The sequence below is a fragment of the Mustelus asterias genome, chromosome 24 (genome assembly GCF_964213995.1).
Source record: "Mustelus asterias chromosome 24, sMusAst1.hap1.1, whole genome shotgun sequence".
Lineage (NCBI taxonomy): Eukaryota > Metazoa > Chordata > Chondrichthyes > Carcharhiniformes > Triakidae > Mustelus > Mustelus asterias.
The window spans coordinates 40,593,670-40,615,960 of NC_135824.1; the positions used below are offsets into that span (position 1 = coordinate 40,593,670).

The 22,291-nt window shown below is 47.1% G+C and overlaps 1 protein-coding gene across 1 annotated transcript in view; it reads left to right on the forward strand.

Annotated features, from left to right (window-relative positions):
- Positions 1-22,291, forward strand: part of LOC144511091 (mitochondrial adenyl nucleotide antiporter SLC25A23-like) — a 119,171-nt gene that overhangs the window by 89,411 nt on the left and 7,469 nt on the right. Inside the window, exons 5-6 of the mRNA XM_078241069.1 lie at positions 4,949-5,116; positions 6,889-7,039. Of these exons, the coding sequence (XP_078097195.1) occupies positions 4,949-5,116; positions 6,889-7,039 (319 nt within the window). The remainder of the gene's footprint in view (positions 1-4,948; positions 5,117-6,888; positions 7,040-22,291) is intronic.

Genomic DNA, 22,291 nt, shown 5'->3' on the forward strand with positions numbered 1-22,291 from the left:
CAGGGAGCACCTCTTGCCAACGGGAGACTGGAAGGCTTTTTGACTTCAACGCCAGTAAGACAGCCTTCCAGACTGTAGCATTCTCACGTTCCACCTGTCCGTTACCCCTAGGATTGTAGCTCGTGGTTCTACTAGAGGCAATCCCGTATGAGAGTAGGTATTGCCTCAAGTCATCGCTCATGAACGACGAGCCCCTATCGCTGTGGATGTAGCAGGGGTACCCGAACAGGGTGAAAAGATCATGAAATGCCTTGATAACCGTGGCAGCGGTTGTATCAGAGCAGGGAATGACAAAAGGGAATCTTGAGTACTCATCAATGATGTTGAGGAAGTACACATTCCGATCTGTCGAGGGAAGGGGGCCCTTAAAGTCCACACTCAGACTTTCGAAGGGACGAGTGGCCTTAACGAGTTGTGCCCTATCAGGTCGGTAAAAGTGCGGTTTGCATTCCGCGCATACCCGGCAGCTTCTAGTTATGGACCTGACATCCTCCACCGAGTAGGGTAGATTCCGGGCTTTTACGAAGTGGTAGAGCCGAGTGACCCCTGGATGGCAGAGGTCATTGTGGAGAGCTTGCAAACGGTCCTCCTGCATACTGGCGCATGTTCCACGCGACAGGGCATCCGAGGGCTCGTTGAGTTTCCCTGGACGATACATGATGTCGTAATTATAGGTGGAGAGTTCAATTCTCCACCTCAAGATCTTATCGTTCTTGATCTTGCCCCGTAACGTGTTATTGAACATGAACGCCACGGACCGCTGGTTCGTGATCAGGGTGAACCGTTTTCCCGCCAAGTAATGGCGCCAATGCCTGACGGCCTCCACAATGGCCTGGGCCTCCTTTTCCACCGCTGAATGTCGCATTTCGGGGCCTTGGAGGGTGCGAGAAAAAAAGGCGACGGGCCTGCCCGCCTGGTTAAGTGTGGCGGCCAGGGCGAAATCAGATGCATCGCTCTCCACCTGAAAGGGGATGGACTCATCGACAGCGTGCATCGTGGCTTTCGCGATGTCGGCTTTTAGTTTTTCAAAGGCCAAACGAGCCTCTGGTGCTAGGGGAAAAGAGGTAGACTTGATGAGCGGACGGGCTTTGTAATTGGGAACCCACTGTGCGTAGTAAGAGAAGAAGCCTAAGCATCTTCTCAGTGCTTTTGCGCTAGTGGGCAGGGGAAGTTCGAGGAGGGGACGCATACGGTCTGGATCAGGGCCGATGACCCCGTTTTCCACCACGTATCCGAGGATAGCTAGGCGGCGCGTGCGAAATACACACTTCTCCCTGTTGTAGGTCAGATTCAGGCGAGATGCAGTGCGTAGGAATTTAAGGAGATTGGTATCGTGGTCCTGCTGGTCATGGCCACAGATGGTGACGTTATCCAGGTACGGGAAGGTAGCCCGCAGTCCGTTATGGTCCACCATTCGGTCCATAGCACGTTGGAAAACCGAGACCCCATTGGTGACACCAAAAGGAACCCTTAGAAAATGGTACAAGCGACCATCCGCCTCAAAGGCCGTGTATTGTCGGTCCTCTGGGCGAATGGGGAGCTGGTGGTAGGCAGACTTTAGGTCGATGGTGGAGAACACCCGGTACTGCGCAATCTGATTGACCATGTCAGATATGCGCGGGAGGGGATACGCATCCAGCTGCGTGTATCTATTAATGGTCTGACTATAGTCAATGACCATCCGGGGTTTGTTCCCACTTTTGACCACCACGACCTGCGCTCTCCAAGGACTAGCGCTAGATTGTATGATCCCTTCCTTGAGGAGCCGCTGAACCTCAGATCGAATGAAGATCCGATCCTTAGCGCTGTAACGCCTACTCTTAGTCGCAATGGGCTTGCAGCTTGGCACAAGATTCTGGAATAGGGACGGTGTGGTAATCTTAAGCGTCGAGAGGCTACAGGTGGAGCGCGTTGGGCAAGGCTGATGTTCTCCCACTGAAAGCGGAGGGAGTGGCCCACCGTACTGTAGGGTTACACTCTTCAAGTGGACCATGAAATTTAGTCCGAGGAGTATTGGCGCGCAAAGGTGCGGCAACACCAGGAGCTTGAAGCTCTCGTAAACCGTGCCCTGCACCGTTAGATTTACCACGCAACTCCCTAGCACGGTGACAGACTGGGACCTTGATGCCATCGAAATTGTCTGCTTGACAGGTTGGATCTGGAGGCCACACCGCTTCACGGCGTCTGGGTGAATAAAGCTCTCCGTGCTCCCGCTGTCAAACAGACAATAAATCAAGTGTTTGTTTACCTGTATGTCCATCATGGACTTGTCGAGTCTGTGAGGTTTTGCCTGGTCCAGGATGATCGACACCACCGTTGGTTCGTGAGCGCCACTGCAGGCAGCTGAGATGGATGATGACGACCCCTGCTGGTCATTCGCGGTTGGTGCCGACCAAAATGGCTGCTCCCATAGGTCGCACGTGGGCGATGGCGCCAAAATCAGCGACCCCTGGTGGTCGCGCGTCTCTTGCGACTCCGTCGTCTGTAATGGCAACGTCCTGGCCTCGCACGTGGAAGAAACCCTTGACGATGCCGACGACGAGGAACCCGGCTCCGGGGAGTCGCAGGCCGCACTGCTGTTCCTGGAAGTAAGTTTGGATCGACATACCTTCGAATAATGCCCCTTCTTGCCGCAGGCGGAGCACAACACCGCTTTAGCGGGATATCGCTGCTGAGTGTGCTTCACTCCCCCACAGAAGTAACACCGCGGGCCGCCTGGAGCTGCTGCCGTCGTCAGGCCCGAGTGTGGGTGCGCCATCACGCAGCTTTTCGGACCCGAGGGACGAGGTGGGATCTGCGACTGCTCCTGCCACGTTGTCTCCACGTGGTCTTCAGGATACATCGCTAGGCTTTTGGAGGCCGTTTCTAGCGTATCCGCTAGTTCTATAGACTTAGTGAGATCGAGATTACCTTGCTCCGACAGTCGGAGTCGGATATAAGACGATCCGATTCCCGCCACAAACGCATCTCGAGCGAGGTCATTCATGTTCTGGTCTGCCGACACTGCTTTGCAGTTACTGCCCCTGGCTAGCTGTAGGAGCTCGCACGCGTACTGTTCCGTCGTTTCGCCGGGCTGCCGTCGTCGAGTGGCTAAAAGATATCGAGCATGCATCTCGTTTGGCAGTTTAATGTAGCGCTTCTTAAGAAGCTCGAGGGCCCCTTTGGCCGCACGGATCGCTAAATATACAGCGTCGCTTCCCCTCGCGTGGAGGACCCGGAGTCTGTCGTCGTCTGTGGTGACCGCTGCGGAGGCTGTGAGGTAGTCCTGAAAACATTTGAATCAGTGGTCGAAGGTGTTAGAGGCGCCCGCCGCATGTGGGTCCAGCGTAAGACGTTCGGGTTTTAACATTTGCTCCATACTCTCTGTATCGTTTTCCTTTTTTTTTTCAACGATGAGAGTTCAATTAGTAGTCAATAAAATTGATACGCGATATAACTCACGAGGCTAGAGATGCTCGAGGAAATAAAGGCTTTTATTGACTACTACAATAGAGCTACCATATATAATACACGATCCCAGACTGAAGGGTCCCAGACAGAGCAGTGACCTTTATACCTCTCCCAGGAGGCGGAGCCCGACTGGGATGTACCATAATAACTATAATACAGGTAGAACAGCCCAACCCTAACCCCAATAGTAACAAGTAGAACAACCCAACCCTAACCCCAACAGCAACATATATACAGACTCATAGTACTGGCCAGACCCTGGCTCAGTACTACCTGGTGGGAACCAACATGGTTCACCACAACTGCCCAGGAACCAGAAGCCTGAAGGGGGTGGGGCCTGAACGGGGTGGGCCTGAAGGGGTGGAACATAAAGGGGTGGGGTTTACAGTGCTGGGGCCTGAAGGGTAGGCCGATCGGGGGAGAGGGGGAGCCAACTGCCACTCTGCAACAGGGTCGGATCAGGGGGGAGTGGGACCCTGACCAGCCTGGGCGATGGGGGAGGGGGGGTGGCGGCAGGGATTAGATGTCTATGCATTGAGAGGCTTGCGATCGGCTGCAGGCCCCCACGATTGTGGGTTGGGAAGTTGGTTCAGGCTAGCTTTAGCAGGAGGGGCCTGACAGCTTGCTCTCTCTGCAAGAACCCTGCTACTGAAATTTGGCATGTGCAGCATGAGAGGTCTGCACATGCACAGTAGCTTCCTCTGCAGGCTGGCTAATAAATTAAGCCCAGCCCACTGCCTGTTGCAGCTAGAAACAGTCTAGCCCATATTTCTAATACGGGTGGCACGGTAGCACAGTGGTTAGCACTGCTGCTTCACAGCTCCAGGGACCTGGGTTCGATTCCCGGCTTGGGTCATTGTCTGTGTGGAGTTTGCACATTCTCCTCGTGTCTGCGTGGGTTTCCTCCCCCAGTCCAAAGGTGTGCGGGTTAGGTTGATTGGCCATGCTAAAATTGCCCCTTAGTGTCCTGAGATGCGTAGGTTAGAGGGATTAGTGGGTAAATATGTAGGGATATGGGGGTAGGGCCTGGGTGGGATTGTGGTCGGTGCAGACTCGATGGGCCAAATGGCCTCTTTCTGCACTGTAGGGTTTCTATGATTCAATGACTACGTGCATAAGATTGGGTGTGAAAACTCACCCAAAATATGGTTCAGGAACTCTCCTATTTTCACGTTAGCTGGATACTTAGAATCAACCTCCTAAAATTACACCCTTAATTCTGTTTCTCTCTCCACAGAAGCTGCCAAACCGGCTGAGTTTTTCCAGCATTTTCTGTTTTTAATGCAGATTGCTATTCGCTCCCATCAATAATCACCATTCACTCCACTCCCTGGGATATTTTCAATTGTTTCATGTGTTTGTACCAGTTACCTTGATAAAATCTCTGGAATTTAATGTTGTTTGTGAGATTTGGAAAAATTCCTCCAACCCAATGTCAATGAAATCGAACATTACTGACATCACTCACAAACTGATCAGGAATCCTTGCTGTTCTCAGGTACTGAAGACAAGGTTGGCTCTGGGGAACACGGGACAGTACAAAGGCATCAATGACTGTATGAAGTTTCTCATCAAAAACGAAGGCATCACTGCCCTCTATGTAGGATACATGCCAAACCTTTTGGGCATCATCCCTTATGCAGGGATTGAGCTTGCTGCCTATGAAGTAAGTTTCAAAAATAAATACTGTGGATTTGTGACATTACTTTCCCAGATAAAATTAATCCTTTTAATTCCTGCAATTTGGATGTTTGGCCCAGCACCAGTTGGAACTGTGGACTTCTTGGTCCAGAGGTGGCTTGAAAATAATCTCACTACCTCCTTACACTGCTGTGTCATGGAATGTTCCTACCCATCCCCTGACATGATTCAATCAAGTTGCCCCTCACTCTTTTAAACTCCAGTTGGACAAACCCAGTCTGTCCAATTTTCCCTTATAAGACAACCCTCTCATTCTAGGTATCAATCTTGTAAAACGTCTCTGATCTGCCCCCCAATGGCAAATGGATTGACACTCTTTGGGAAACAGAGTGCAAATAATTGACTCTTGAAAACATTGAAGTCACATTGAGAAGAAAAAATGTTGTGGTGCTTTTCACATCCTTAGGACACCCCAGACGGAACAATTTACAACCAATAAAGTGTCACCAGTGTTGTAATATAGGAAAGTGAAGCAGCCAATTTACACCCAACAAGTTCCTGCCAACAGCAATATGATAATAACCAGATAGTTTTAGTGATGTTGGTCGAAGGATAAATATTGGGCAGGCTATTGGGGAGAACTTCCATGTTCTTCAAATAGTGCAGTGAGAGCTTTGACATCCATGTGAAAGACAACACTTTCACCTGTGCTTGCTTCAGAACTGCAGTATTGCACTGTGAATGTCCGCTACATTCTCAAGTTAATGGACAGGAACACATGACTTTCTGACTCAGAGGTGAAATAATTCCCCTTGAATTACAGATGAAACTTAAGACTCAGTAAAACAGTCATTAATAAAAATCTGCCTGAAATGACCTCCAGTTATTGAATGAAGTATGTATTTGGCCCTTTACGCTTGGTTTAGTCAAATGAGTCATTACCTTCTTAGAATCATAGAATCCCTACCGTGCAGAAGGAGGCCATTCGGCCCATCGAGTCTGCACCGACCACAATCCCACCCAGGCCCTATTCCCATAACCCTATGAATTTACCCTAGCTAGTCCTCATGACACTACGGGGCAATTTAGCATGGCCAATCCACCTAACCCACACATCTTTGGACTGTGGGAGGAAACTGGAGCACCCGGAGGAAACCCATGCAGACACAGGGAGAATGTGCAAACTCCGCACAGACAGTGATCCAAGCCGGGAATCGAACCCGGGTCTCTGGAGCTGTGAGGCAGCAATGCTAACCACTGTGCCACTGTGCCGCCCAATAAGTGTTCTGAACTCTGGCAATTATTGATTTGAGCAGTAATTAGAAATGATCTATGCCCAGTGTAAGAGTTGGAAATTGACAGCAGTATGATTGAGTCACTTCCATGTCAATATAATATCAGATGTAAGCTTTCAATGTCTTGCCAGTCATCTGCATCAATGCAAAGCCTGGGTGTGACAGCTGAGACTGCACTCAGGGTCTCTATCTATCATTGCTATCCTGTCAGTGAGTGGAAATGATCAAAATGTTATCCAATGCCATTGTTGTGTGATACTCTTAAATCATTACATCAACTATACTGCAACTAGGCAAGATCCAAAATGAAAGAGCAAAATCTGATCTGTAACAGATGAATATTTCACAAACCCACCATTCCAATCTTCCCAAACCCTAATGGCAGCAAGCACGATAGCGCACATACTAACATATCTGTCAGTCATGTTAAATTTGAGTATCTGCTCCTTCTCAGTTGTATCAATGATTGTATATTTGTGTGTGTTATTCACATTCAATCAAGAGCATGAAGAAAGCCTATTGTCAGAAATATGGCCTAAACCCAAGTGAGCCTGGCATTTTTGTTCACCTCGGCTGTGGCACCATTTCCAGTACCTGTGGTCAATTGGGCAGCTACCCCCTGGCACTTGTGAGGACCAAGATGCAAGCACACGGTGAGAGCTTTCACTTCTATTCAACTTTCAAACACAATTTCCTTAATGAAGCACAGTGACAAATGGATGAATGCAGTGAGTCACTTATTGGGTACTGTGATGATACTGTGCCTTTAAGAAATGTACTTATATCATGTTTCTTGTGAGGGGTATATTTAAAATTCAGCTGTTTTACATGGTGCTGACTTCTCAGCAAAGGAGAATGCAGAGAATGCAGGCTAATGATAGATGTTAACTAGTTTTGAGACACTAAGGAGCAATTCAGCATGGCCAATCTACCGAACCTACACACCTTTGCACTGTGGGAGGAAACTGGAGCTCCCGAAGGAAACTCACGCAGACAGACACCCAAGGCCAGAATTGAACTCAGGTCCCTGGAGCTCTGAGACAGCAGTGCTAACCAGTGTGCCACCGTGCTGCCCAATTAATGCCAAAAGAGCAAATAGTTGAGGTCTAATCTAACTTCATAATATACCTTGGAGTTTCTAATCCCATACCCTAAAAATATTGGGAGATCATCCAGGATTAAAAGCTATAAGGCAGTGAGTGTTGAGGTCCTGTTTTTCGTTTTCAGGTGTTGCCTTCAATTAGTTTAAATAGGGAGTGCCTTGTGGAAAAATGTCTCTTTCAGCGGCTAAAGTTTTCCAGGGTGTGGAGGTCACTTGGGGTGCTTTACAATGGGCGGCTGAAACGAAGCTTTTGGAATTGGGAAATAGGCTGCAGTTGACTTTCCCTGAAGGGGTGCAGAACATAGAACATAAAGGTGGTGATAATTTCAGTGATAGCTCAGGATTTAGAATTTACAGAAACACAGCCTGAATCATTGGAAATGGCTAAAATTCAATTACAAATGAAACAATTGCAACATGAAAAGGAAATGAAACGGCTTGAATTAGAGGTAATGGCAGGGAAAAGAAAAAGAGAGAAGAAAGAGAAAGGGAGAGAGTTTTGGAACTTCAGAAATTTAAAGTGAAAAGTGAACATCAACTTAAACTGACAGAGGCAAAGGTAAAAGTTGGGAGTAGTGATGAGGATATTGAGGAAGATTCAACCCATCATAGTCAAAGGCCTGGTGGGGATGTGTTTGAATCTGTTCATGCACTGATGAGGTTTGATGAGAAGGATGTAGAAGCCTTTTTCATTCCATTTGAGAAAGTTGCTAAAAAAGTAAAATGGCCACAGACCATGCGGGTATTGTTAGTTCAAACAGCATTGGTAGATAGAGCTAGTGAAGTGTTTGTTTCACTATCAGAGGAGGTATCTAGGGATTATAATGTGGTAAAAGAAAAAGCTATCTTCAGCGCATATGAACTATATAGTTTAGAAATCTAAGGAAGGAACCAGGTCAAACATATATGGAATTTGAAAGAATTAAACAAAGTAACTTTGACAGGTAGATAAGAGCATTGGAAATAGATCAGATGTATGATTCTCTTAGGGAAACGGTTATCTTGGAGGAGTTTAAAAATTCACTTTGCGAATTACTGAAAACTAATGTGGAAGAGAAGAGGGTTAAAACTACAAGATTAGCAGCAGAAATGGCAATTGAGTTTGTTCATAAATCAAACTGGGGCAAAACTAAATGCTCAGGTGGTAAAGGCATAACAGATCTTGGTGGAGACAGTAAGGATTGTTTACCGTATGAGGGTGGAAGAGAAATAAGAAACCTTAGATGTTTTCATTGGAATAAAGTTGAACACTCAAAGTCACAGTGTTGGTGGCTTAAGAGAAGCACTGGGAAGACAGACATGGTGAAACAGAATAAGCCAGTGGGGTTTGTTAAAGTAGTAAAGGAAACCATGGTTAAATGTAAAGAGGTGCAAAAGGATGTACAACCTGGTCATGGGCTGTTTGATAAGCAAGTGCCATACCTCTTTAAAGAATTTAATATGTGGGTATGGTTTACTCATGTGTACCAGGAGTAGGTAAGGAAGTTAAGATTTTAAGAGATATAGGAGCAAGTCAGTCTTTAATGGCGAGTGATGAGGAGATATGTAGTTCAAAAGGAGTATTGCCAGAAAAGGTGGTAGTATCTGGAATTCATGGTGAAAAGAGCAGTGTTCCACTTTGTAAGACAAGGTTGGAGAGTCCAGTGAAAAGTGGTGAAGGAGTGATAGGAGTTGTAGAGAAATTGCCTTTTCCAGGGGTACAGTTTATTCTGGGTAACGAAATAGATGGATCACAGGTGGGAGTGATGCCTATTGTGGTTGAAAAGCCAATGGAAAATCAAACAACTGAGGAAGCATATCCTGGGATTTTTCCCGACTGTCTGATAACAAGATCACAAAGCCATACGTTGAGACAGGAGGAGAAATCAAAGAGTAAAGATAAGGATATTGAGGTTCAGTTAGCAGAAACAATTTTTGACCAGATGGTTGAGAAAGAACAAGAACAGGTGACGGATGAAACAGATATCTTTAGTTCAGGAAAGCTGGCAGAATTGCAACGGAGAGGTGCAGAGATAAAGCAGTTGTATCAGAAAACATACACAAAGAAGAATCTGAGTGTATTCTGGAGTGTCATTACATTAAAAATGGTGTCTTCGTGAGGAAGTGGAGACCTTTACATATTCAGACAGATGAAAAATGGGCAGAATTTCATCAAGTTTAATTACTGGTACGGTATAGAAAGGAAGTGTTCCAGGTAGTGTATGTGGTACCAGTAGGAGGTCATTTAGGAGTAATGAAAACTCAAGCAAAAATACAAAAACATTTTTATTGACCTGGACTGCATGTAAGGTATTGGAATTTTGTTGTACATGTCACATGCCAGGTAATAGGAAAACCTCAGGTGGTAATCATGGTAATGAGGTAAGAGGAGCACTTAAATTGATCTGTGCTGTACTGTTCTATGTTCTATGTTCTAAGGAGAAATTGGTGAGTCAATGTTCTGAGACTACATTGTCAAACTTTAGGGAGAGATTAACTAGGCCTGGTGAATTGATGAGACAGCATTTAAAGGTGACACAATGGGCCTGATTTTACCAAAACTTCGCGCCCGTTTTCGGGCGTGAAATCGCGGTAAAGTCGGGCGTCGGGCCTTTAACGCGATCTGCACCCGAATCCGAGCAGATCACGCCTTTACTGACACCCGATTCGGGCACGGGTCCGGCCCATGCCTGAATCGGGCGGACCGATGATTTAAATGCATTTGCATGCATTTAAATCGACTTAATGAACCGCGCGCCCAACTCTACCGCCAAATCCCACTTTACCGTCTTCTGGTCCAATCTGCGTCCGCGCTGTTACCGACCTGCAAAATAAAAGTCTGAAGTCGCCGCTGCAGCTTCCGAAGAGCGGGGTCAGAGACTGCAACGGGTCTCTGACCCAGGTCATCCTCTGGTCGGGGCAGGAGGGGGATGGAAGGAGGTGAGGGGGTGTGACATCTCATCCCCTGGGGGCGGGAAGGGGGGGGGGAGGGAAGGGGATGTGACGTCTCATCCCCTGGGGGGGGGTGGGGGGTGGGTGGGAGGGGAGGGGATGTGACGTCTCATCCTCTGGGGGGTGGGGGGGGTGGGAGGGGAGGGGATGTGACGTCTCATCCTTTGGGGGGTGGGGGGGGGGGTGGGGGGAGGGGAGGGGGTATGACCGATCATCCCCTGGGGGGGCGGTGGGAAGGGAGGGGGTATGATGTCTCATCCTCGGGGGGGGGGGGGGGGAAGGTGGGAGGGGAGGGGGTGTGACGTCTCATCCTCTGGGGGTGGGAGGGGAGGGGGTGTGACCGATCATCCCCTGGGGGTGGGGAGGAGAGGGGATGTGACGTCTCATCCTCTGATCGGGGGTGGGGGGTCGGGTGCCAGTCTGCGGCCGGTCCCTCCTGGCACCATCACTGGGACACTACCAGCCACAGATTACTCTTCCCTGCAGGGGCAAGAGAGCGGGAGAGATGGCTGTGGCTGGTAGTGAACCAGTGATGGTGTATCCCTTTACACTGTGGAATCGGCCGCTTCTGCTTCATCTTCTTCGCGAGGAATCGCTTCATCCTGAACGTTCCGTGGGATGGCATGGCCGCACGTTCACTCCAGCAGGAGGGATCGGCCGTAGGCTGGCAGCCGACCCCCGCCCCAACCAGAGGATGAGACGTCACACCCCCTCCCCGCCCCCCCCCCCCCCCCCCACCCCAGGGGATGATATGTCACCCCCTCCCCTCCCCCCCCGGGGGGATGATCGGTCACATCACCCCTCTTCCCCCACCCCCGCCCCCTCCCTGACCAGCGGATGAACGTCAGAGAGCCGCTCTCTGCTCTCTCTGCTTTTTTCTTCGCGCCCGAGCGCGCTCTGTCAGGTTTTTTTTGAACTGCGCATGCGCAGTTCAGAGCTCCGATTGGTCCGCCAGCGCTAAGCCCCGCCCACAGCGTGGATCGGGCCGGAGCCGGCAAAACACGTATGGGCGCGTTGCAAAGAGGATTCCAGGCGCGGATCTATTTGACGCACGGATTCGGCACTGAGACTCAAAATGGTAAAATTCCCCCCAATGTGTGATGAAAAAAAAAGCAGATAAGAAGTCAAAAATTCATAGTTTTGCTCGTGGGGATAAAATATTTGTATTATTATTAGAGGTAGATGAACCATTAATAACAAGTTTTAGTAGGCCTTATCAAATCAAAAGAAAATTGAGTGAGGTGAATTATTTGATAAGATCGCTCGATAGAAGGAAAACTCACTGTGTCATGTTGATAAGCTCAACCGGTATTTTGATAGGGAAGGAAAGCAGAAGCGGGATATGTTCGTTGTTGCAAATCAAAGTAAAGAAAGATGATTCTGAATTTGACATCCTCAAATCAGATTGGAAAATGAGGAAGTAACCAGAAATTAGAATGAACTATTGAGTTATCTTCTGGTGGAAAATCAAAATGACCTAAAAGGCTTATTACAATCACATAGTTATATAGGTGGGAATAAACTGGGAAGTATGAAAGTAATTGCGCATGATGTAGATGTAGAAAATGCTATTCCAATTGAACAATATCTGTATAGACTTAATCCACTCAAATTGGCAGAAGTTCAGAAGGAAAAGCTGATGTTCGCTTATTGTGAGATGCAGCAGCCAAAAAGTCTCGATCAAAGTCGTGAGAAAGCATTGGCAATCTAATTCTTTCTTCCTACTTTTCTCGACACGCTGCTGTTGTTCAGCTACTTCCTCTTTCTTTTCAAAAGCCTCCTGTTTTTGATCCTGCTTTAATTCCAAGTCCGGGCTCGATTCTGTTCACATGATTGTAAATTAGTTCTGGTAATGTTCTCAGAGAGCTGGGCAGAATCTGGAGGGTAAAACCTTACGTTGAATGCAAACCACATCAGATTTGCTTTTTCACTTCCTTCGCTGGGTCCAACCAGTTCTTACAATTTTCAGAGTCCCAAAATGTGATCTTTTTAAGAAGGTTGGGCTGTTTACAGACTTTGTCACAGAGAATCTGTCCCTTTATATATTTTCTCAACCTCACATGGGTTCAAGGCCTTCCAGAAGGGTCATTTTATCCCTGCCCCTTCTTATTAACTGGCCTTAGTTCCTCTGTCAGGTAATTCACACAGATTTGATCTTGTCCCAAAGCTCTTCCACACTGGCTTCACTGGAGCCTGTGAGAGCGGGATGGGAAGAAAGTTGGAACAAAAACTTTTAATTTGCTCCAAAGCTTGGTTCATCCAACAAAGCCAGGAACCAAAACTTACGATGACTTGACAAAGATCCTTGAAGAGCATTATTCTCCAAAGCCACTGATCATCAGAACGGTTCAGGTTCCACAGGAGGAATCAAATGGAAGGCGAAAGCATTGCTCAGTTTGGGGCAACCTTAAAAAGGCTGGCACAACATTGTGAGTTTGGCAAATCATTAGAAGATTCTCTTCATGATTGTCTAGTTTGTGGTTTCCAAAGAAGATTGCTTATTGAAGAGCTATTGACTTTAAAGGCAGCAATAGAAATCACAGTGTGATCTTTCAGTGAGTCAACACTAGGGCAAAGATAGTCAATGCAAGAACTGTAGCAAAATGGGTCACATTGCAAAAGCTTGTTGGGCAAGACCAGCGTCCCCTGTGAAGAATATTCAGAAAAAGAATCTGAGTATCTTCAAGAAGAAGAAGTTAAATTCTACAAAAAGAATTTACAACATGGAAAAAAAGAATTATGACTGTGAAGAAGAGAATATCCAGAAACATGAAGATTTCCAACTGAACATTTTACCCATACAGCGTGAATCACATAGATTCTGGATGATTCTGAAATTAAGTGGACAACATATTAGGCTGGAGGTTCATGCTGTAGCTTTAACTACTGAGACAACATATCAACAAAAACTGAAGCATCTTCACTTAAAAGCAGCTGATATGATTTTAAAGATATACATGGAAGCAATTATGTCGTTAAAAGGTTACATCATGGTCAATGTGGAGTTGAGTGGACAGACAGCGGAGTTGCCTCTCCATGTGGTCTGTGGTAATTTTCCAGCTCTATTTGGGAGATCATGGTTGGAGAAGATAAATCTTAACTGGAGTGCTGTCAACACACTGGTCAATGACAAAACAGACCTACGGCACCTTCTGGATAAATGCAAGTCTATTCAAAAAAACACTTGGCTCACTGAAGGGAGTTCAAGTGAAATTCAATATAAAAAAACAAAGAACAAAGAGCAATACAGCACTGGAATAGGCCCTTCGGCCCACCTAGGCTGCACCAATGCGCGGTTTCTATCCCTCTGTTTGCTTCCCATTCATGGGCCTATCAAGATATACCTTGAAGGTTGCTAATGTGACTGCTTCCACCACCTCCACTGGCAATGTGTTCCAGGTACCCACCACTCTCCGGTGAAAAACATTCCCCACACATCTTCCCTAGGCTTGCCACCTCTCACCTTAAACCAGTATCCTTTTGCAGTCGACTCTTCCATCCTGGAAAAAGCCTCTGACTATCCACCTATCTATGTCTAAGGGACTGAGGAAAATTTGTGGGGAAGACAGTTACCAGTGTTCTTTGTCCCTGGTGGGCTTCAGTGTCCTGTTTGCCGGGCGGGTGCTGTGAACAAGATGCTGTTGGTTGAGTGATGTGGGCTGGGCCAATGGGATTGCTCTGGGGGCGGGAGGAAAAAAAAAGGCACCAGGAAGTGAAGAGTGGAGAGCTGAAGGTGCAGAGCTGAAGAGAGAGAGAGCTTTTTCCAGGCAGGGAGGATTCGGTTTGGAGGGAGAGGCAGCCAGGCGTTCCCCTGCCTGTTCTTTTCATTACTGCCGAGGAGGACAGCATTCAGCGCACTCGACCTACGTTGCTGCACGGATAGCTCGCAGCACCTCTGCCTCCTGCGGCATCATCTTCCACACGTGTGTCTCTCCTGGACTGTGTGTGGGTGTCGTGAGTAACTGGTGGGGACGATACAGTCCAACTGGATCAGTATCTACAAATGTGTTATGGAGGATGAGTTTCCCCATATGTGCACCAACGGAGGGACCCCAACGATTATAGATCAGAGCTCACTGTTTTATGTCTGTTAATTATATGTGTTATTAAATTTATTTTTGATATTCCGATTACAGTACTGACATTTATGGGTAAACAGGGAATTAGTCAAATCAACATCAACCGCTAGGAATTCGGGATCCTGTTGATTGAATATTTAAATAGTAGCCCCATATAGTGGTCAGCAGGGGGTTACATATGTCTCTCATAATTTTGTAGACTTCTATCAGATCGTCCCTCAGCATCCATCTTTCCTGTGAAAACAATCCGAGTTTATCCAACCTCTCCTCATACCTAAAACCCTCCAGACCAGGTAACATCCTGGTGAACCTACATTTCATCTTCTCCAAAGCATCTACGTCCTTCTGGTAGTGTGGTGACCAGAACTGCACGCAATATTCCAAATGCAGGCTAATTAAAGTTTTATACAACTGTAACATACCTTGCCAACTTTTATACTCGATGCCCTGGCCAATGAAGGCAAGCAAGCTGTATGCCTTCTTGACCACCTTATCCACCTGTGTTGCCACTTTCAGGGATTCGTGGACCTGTACACCCAGATCCCTCTGGATGTCAATACTCCTAAGGATTCTGCAATTTACTGTATAATTTGGACCTGAAGTTGATCTTCCAAAATGCATCACCTCACATTTGAGTGGATTAAACTCCATCTGCCATTTCTCTACCCAAGTCGACGGCACGGTAGCACAGTGGTTAGCACTGCTGCTTCACAGCTCCAGGGTCCCGGGTTCAATTCCCAGCTCGGGTCACTGTCTGTGTGGAGTTTGCACATTCTCCTCGTGTCTGCGTGGGTTTCCTCCGGGTGCTCCGGTTTCCTCCCACAGTCCAAAGATGTGCGGGTTAGGTTGATTGGCCAGGTTAAAAATTGCCCCTTAGAATCCTGGGATGTGTAGGTTAGAGGGATTAGCGGGTAAAATATGTGGGGGTAGGGCCTGGGTGGGATTGTGGTCGGTGCAGACTCGATGGGCCGAATGACCTCCTTCTGCACTGTAGGGTGTCTATGAATACTGTCTATGAAGTCTGCAATCTATCTACATTCTGCTGTATCCTGTACAGACAGACTGCTTGTGGTGCCAAAAGCTTGGCTGTGCCTGCACTCCCTGGAGGAACCAGCACCCTCATCAGCTTCCAACATGGAATACCAATTTGTGAGCGAGACCCCAGGGCATGCCTGAACTACCTGCCTGTTTCTCTTGGATTGCCAGGTGGTTACACATTCCCTTCCTTCCTCAGGTCCCTTCAGCTGCGGTGTGACTACCTCTCTAAACACGCTATCAATAATGCTCTCAGACTTATAGAAACACTACACATGCGACTACCCAAAGTTCACCTGATTACTACTGTTCAAGAGAAAGTTGAGAACTATGCTTGAATTGTTATTGCCTTCAGAAATTTCAGAGATAGTAGAGTGTCAACAATGATCTCAGGTTGCTAGACTAGAAGTGAGGGAAAAACAACACTAATTTCAACAAGGAGATCGAGTGTTAGCATGAGTGAGGAATGGGTACCAGCCATAGTTTTAGCTAAAACAGGTCCAATTTCTTAGACGGTTCAAACCAAAGATGAATTAGTTTGGCAACGCCATGCTGACCAATTGTTATCATCTGAAAATGGTTTCCCAGAAACATCTCCAGAGGAACCAACTTCTTTAGTCCCTAGTGTTGTGAATACTGCTACGGAAGAATAACTTGAATACAAAGAACAAAGAACAATACAGCACAGGAACAGGCCCTTCGGCCCTCCAAGCCCGCGCCGCTCCCTGGTCCAAACTAGACCATTCTTTTGTATCCCTCCATTCCCACTCCGTTCATGTGGCTATCTAGATAAGTCTTAAACGTTCCCAGTGTGTCCGCCTCCACCACCTTGCCCGGCAGCGCATTCCAGGCCCCCAGCACCCTCTGTGTAAAATACGTCCTTCTGATATCCGTGTTAAACTTCCCCCCCCTCACCTTGAACCTATGACCCCTCGTGAACGTCACCACCGACCTGGGAAAAAGCTTCCCACCGTTCACCCTATCTATGCCTTTCATAATTTTATACACCTCTATTAGGTCACCCCTCATCCTCCGTCTTTCCAGTGAGAACAACCCCAGTTTACCCAATCTCTCCTCATAACTAAGCCCTTCCATACCAGGCAACATCCTGGTAAACCTCCTCTGTACTCTCTCTAAAGCCTCCACGTCCTTCCGGTAGTGTGGCGACCAGAAAATCTGAGTTGCCTGATTACTGTGTCTTAGCTACTATACCAAGTGAGAATGCTACCGATTTAGTTCCAAGAGAAGAGTCTACTGAAATTCAAAATCATATTTCTAGGGCCAAGGAGAACTAAATTCCAGAACATCATATACAACTGAAGAGGAACAGATATCCAACTGCCTGATTGACTTTATTAGCACTGTTGCTTCACAGCTCCAGGATCCCGGGTTCGATTCCCGGCTCGGGTCACTGTCTGTGTGGAGTTTGCACATTCTCCTCGTGTCTGCGTGGGTTTCCTCCGGGTGCTCCGGTTTCCTCCCACAGTCCAAAGATGTGCGGGTTAGGTTGATTGGCCAGGTTAAAAAAAAAAAAAATTGCTCCTTAGAGTCCTGGGATGCATAGTTTAGAGGGATTAGCGGGTAAAATATGTTGGGGTAGGGCCTGGGTGGGATTGTGGTCGGTGCAGACTCGATGGGCCGAATGGCCTCCTTCTGCACTGTAGGGTTTCTATGATTCTATGATTCTATGATTCTATGATTATTGTCTGTGTATAATGATCAATGATGCATTGTACTGTGTCAAGAGTCTTATTGATCCTAGGTGGAGCATCATAGTACTTTGTTGTCATGGCTATGGAAGTAAAGGGAGAGGGATTAACTGGGTAAGTCCTGCCTTGGTTCAATCTACCAAAATGCATCGCCTCGCATTTATCTAAATTAAACTCCATCTGCTATTCGTCAGCCCACTTGCCCAATTGATCAAGATCCCGTTGCAATCCTAGATAACCTTCTTCACTGTCCACTATGCCACCAATCTTGGTGTCATCTGCAAACTTACTAAACATGCCTCCTAAATTCTCATCCAAATCATTCATATAAATGACAAATAACAGTGGACCCAGCACCGATCCCTGAGGCACTCCACTGGTCACAAGTCTCCAGTTTGAAAAACAACCCTCTGGCTTCTGTCATCAAGCCAATTTTGTATCCATTTGGCTATCTCACCCTGGATGCCGTGATATTTAACCTTATGCAACAACCTACCATGTGGTACCTTGTCAAAGGCCTTGCTAAAGTCCATGTAGACAACATCAACTGCACTGCCCTCATCTATCTTCTTGGTTACTCCTTCAAAAAACTCAATCAAATTTGAGACACATGATTTTCCACTCACAAAGCCATGTTGACTGTCCCTAATCAGTCCTTGCGTCTCTAAATGCCTGTAGATCCTGTATCTCAAAATACCTTCCGACAACTTACCCACCACGGATGTGAGGCTCACCGACCTGTAGTTCCCAGGCTTTTCCCTGCAGCCCTTTTTAAACAAAGACACAACATTTGCCACCCTCCAATCTTCAGGCACCTCACCCGTGACTATCGATGATTCAAATATCTCTGCTAGGGGACCCGCAATTACCTCCCTAACCTCCCACAATATCCTGGGATACACTTCATCAGGTCCCGGGGATTTATCTACGTTGATGTGCTTTAATACTTCCAGCACCTCCTTCTCTGTAATATGTACACTCCTCAAGACATCACTATTTATTTCCCCAAGTTCCCTAACACCCATGCTTTTCTCAACAGTAAATACTGATGAGAAATATTCATTTAGGATCTCACTCATCTCCTGTGGATCTGCACATAGATGACCTTGGTGATCCTTAAGAGATCCCACTCTCTCCCTTGTTACTCTTTTGCCCTTTATGTATTTGTAGCTCTTTGGATTCTCCTTTGCCTTATCTGCCAAAACAATCTCGTGTCCCCTTTTTGCCCTCCTGATTTCTCTCTTAACTCTACTCCTACACCCCCTATACTCTTCAAGGGACTCACTTGATCCCAGCTGCCTCTGCATGTCATGTGCCTGCTTCTTCTTCTTGACCAGGGCCTCAACATCCCGAGTCATCCAGGGTTCTCTACATCTGCCAGCCTTGTCCTTCACTCTAAGAGGAATGTGCTTATCCTGAACCCTGGATAACACACTTTTGAAAGCCTCCCACTTACCAGATGTCCCTTTGCCTTCCCACAGACTCCCCCAATTAACTTTTGAAAGTTCCTGCTTGATACCATCTTTTTGTTTCCGGTTGCGACAGTTTGAATCAAGCTAATGTCAGCTCCCCATTCAATCTCTCCGCAACCGGAGCTGCTCAGCGCCATCTTGTGGCTTCCTGTCTTGGACATATTGTGGAGATGCCGGCATTGGACTGGGGTAAGCACAGTAAGAAGTCTCACAACACCAGGTTAAAGTCCAACAAGTGTATTTAGCAGCACTAGCTTTCGGAGCCTCAAGCTCCTTCTTCAGGTGTGTGAGGACTTGTGTTCACAAACAGGGCATATAAAGACACAAACTCAATTTACAAGATAATTGTTGGAATGCGAGTCTTTACAGGTAATCTAGTCTTAAAGGTACAGACAATGTGAGTGGAGAGAGCGTTAAGCACAAGTTAAAGAGATGTGTATTGTCTCCAGACAGGACAATTAGTGAGATTTTGCGAGCCCAGACAAGTCGTGGGGGTTACAGATAGTGTGACATGAACCCAAGATCCCGGTTGAGGCCGTCCTCATGTGTGCGGAACTTGGCTATCAGTTTCTGCTCAGCGATTCTGCGTTGTCGTGTGTTGTGAAGGCCGCCTTGGAGAACGCTTACCCGAAGATCAGAGGCTGAATGCCCGTGACTGCTGAAGTGTTCCCCGACTGGAAGGGAACACTCCTGTCTGGTGATTGTTGAGCGGTGTTCATTCATTCTTGTCGTAGCGTCTGCATGGTTTCCCCAATGTCATGATGTGGAGATGTCGACGTATGTACCATGCCTTGGGACATCCTTTCCTGCAGCGTATCGTAGACAACGTTGGCCAAGTCACAAGAGTATGTACCGTGTACCTGGTGGATGGTGTTCTCACGTGAGATGATGGCATCCGAGTCGATGATTGTAAGAAGTTTCACAACACCAGGTTAAAGTCCAACAGGTTTATTTGGCAGCACTCGCTTTTGGAGCCTCAAGCTCCTTTTTCAGGTGAGTGAGGACTTGTGTTCACAAACAGGGCATATACAGACACAAACTCAATTTACAAGATAATGGTTGGAATGGGAGTCTTCATAGGTAATCAAGTCTTAAAGGTACAGACAATGTGATGTAAGAAGTCTCACAACACCAAGTTAAAGTCCAACAGGTTTATTTTGTAAGAAGTCTCACAACACACGGATGTCATCATCTCACATGAGAACACCATCCACCAGGTACACGGTACATACTCTTGCGACTCGGCCAACGTTGTCTACCTGATATGCTGCAGGAAAGGATGTCCCAAAGCGTGGTACATTGGGGAGACCATGCAGATGCTATGACAATGAATGAATGAACACCGCTCTACAATCGCCAGGCAGGAGTGTTCCCTTCCAGTCGGGGAACACTTCAGCAGTCACGGGCATTCAGCCTCTGATCTTCAGGTAAGCGTTCTCCAAGGCGGCCTTCGCGACACACGACACAAGAATCACTGAGCAGAAACTGTTAGCCAAGTTCCACAGACATGAGGACGGCGTCAACCAGGATCTTGGGTTCATGTCACACTATCTGTAACCCCCACGACTTGCCTGGGCTTGCAAAATCTCACTAACTGTCCTGGCTGGAGACAATTCACACCTCTTTAACCTGTGCTTAACCCTCTCTCCACTCACATTGTCTGTACCTTTAAGACTTGATTACCTGTAAAGACTCGCATTCCAACCATTATCTTGTAAATTGAGTTTGTGTCTGTATATGCCCTGTTTGTGAACAGAACTCCACACTCACCTGACGAAGGAGCTTGAGACTCCGAAAGCTTGTGCTGCCAAATAAACCTGTTGGACTTTAACCTGGTGTTGTGAGACTTCTTACTTTGTCGAAGACAGTCAGTCGTCTGCTTGTTTCTGTTAACCCTTTACTCCCCTCTTTGGTTTATGATGCTTCAAACCAACTAATTTCACTCTGTCTCTCTCTATGAGTCTTTCACAGGAGAGCTGTATTCCTGGGACCTCCCTGTCTCACAGAGCCTTGTCCCTTCTCTATCTCCGGAACCCCTCCCTGTGAATTCCTTGCATCCGAGCCAGCCGCCGTCTGTACTCACGGTCTCGCCCCTTGATGCTTCTCTAGCTACGTGGTTTTTACACACCACTGCATAGGAGTGTCTGAGTGTGCAACCCCGACCTCACTATGTTTAAGGGGCACTCTGCAAATGCCCCTTCTACTCACGCAGCTTTAACATGCTGTTCTGAATGTTTGTCCCCGGCCTAAGTTACGCATGGACTGTTTACGTACACACTGCTTTCACACCTCTTCCCCAGTCCAAAATACTCAACTTACAGCTTCTGGCTGCCAGACACCGCCACCCACCTTTTGGGAACATGCCTCGCCGTCAGTCACCGGTGAGTACCCTTGCACGCAGCGCCAAATTGCAAGAGGAATTTTCGGAGGTGTCCAACTGGGGGTCTTATACTGAGTGATCCCACTCAATCAATACATAGACTTTTGAAGTCAGCATGAAGTTAAAGAATGAAAAGGAATTTATTTGCCAATGCATGCATCAGGAGGGAGCGCAGTCATGGGAAGGTGACTGCCCTCTCTGAGATAATATCGCAATCATAAAATTGTCATGTTATTCTGAACATTTCAATATCCCGCCCAGCCTTGTCACTCAGACTGGAGGGTCCAATTACAATATTACACAGTATTACCTGAGGCAATAATATTCCACCTGTCAACAGGAATAGGAGATCATTAGCTCATTGCCCATGTAGGTTTCTCCCCCGTTACCTAGGAAACCACACATGTGAATCCCGCTGGCCAAGCCCACAGCTAACATCTGCGAATTTTAATTGGCAAAAGGAGTCATTCTCTTGCTCGAGCCAGGGCCTCATTTTATCAACTAAGAGACTGCTCCAGCCTCACTGCCCATGAATGAATTTACTCCCTTACATTCCAGGTCAAAAATGATTTGGAGGAAAATGTAACTGGATTGATTAGTAAGTTTGCGGATGACACAAAGGTTGGTGGATTTGCGGATCGCAATGAGGACCATCAGAGGATACAGCAGGATCTAGATCAGTTGGAGACTTGGGCGGAGAAATGGCAGATGGAGTTTAACCCAGACAAATGCGAGGTAATGCATTTTGGAAGGTCTAATACAGACAGGAAATATACAGTAAATGGCAGAACCCTTAGGAGTATTGATAGGCAAAGGGATCTGGGTGTACAGGTACACAGGTCACTGAAAGTGGCAATGCAGGTGGAGAAGGTAGTCAAGAAGGCATACGGCATGCTTGCCTTCATCGGCCGGGGTATTGAGTTTAAAAATTGGCAAGTCATGTTGACGCTTTATAGAACCTTAGTTAGACCGCACTTGGAATATAGTGTTCAATTCTGGTCGCCACATTACCAGAAGGATGTGGAGGCTTTGGAGAGGGTACAGAAAAGATTTACCAAGATGTTGCCTGGTATGGAGGGCATTAGCTATGAGGAGAGGTTGGAGAAACTTGGTTTGTTCTCACTGGAGCGACGGAGGTTGAGGGGAGACCTGATAGAAGTCTACAAGATTATGAGAGGCATGGACAGAGTGGATAGT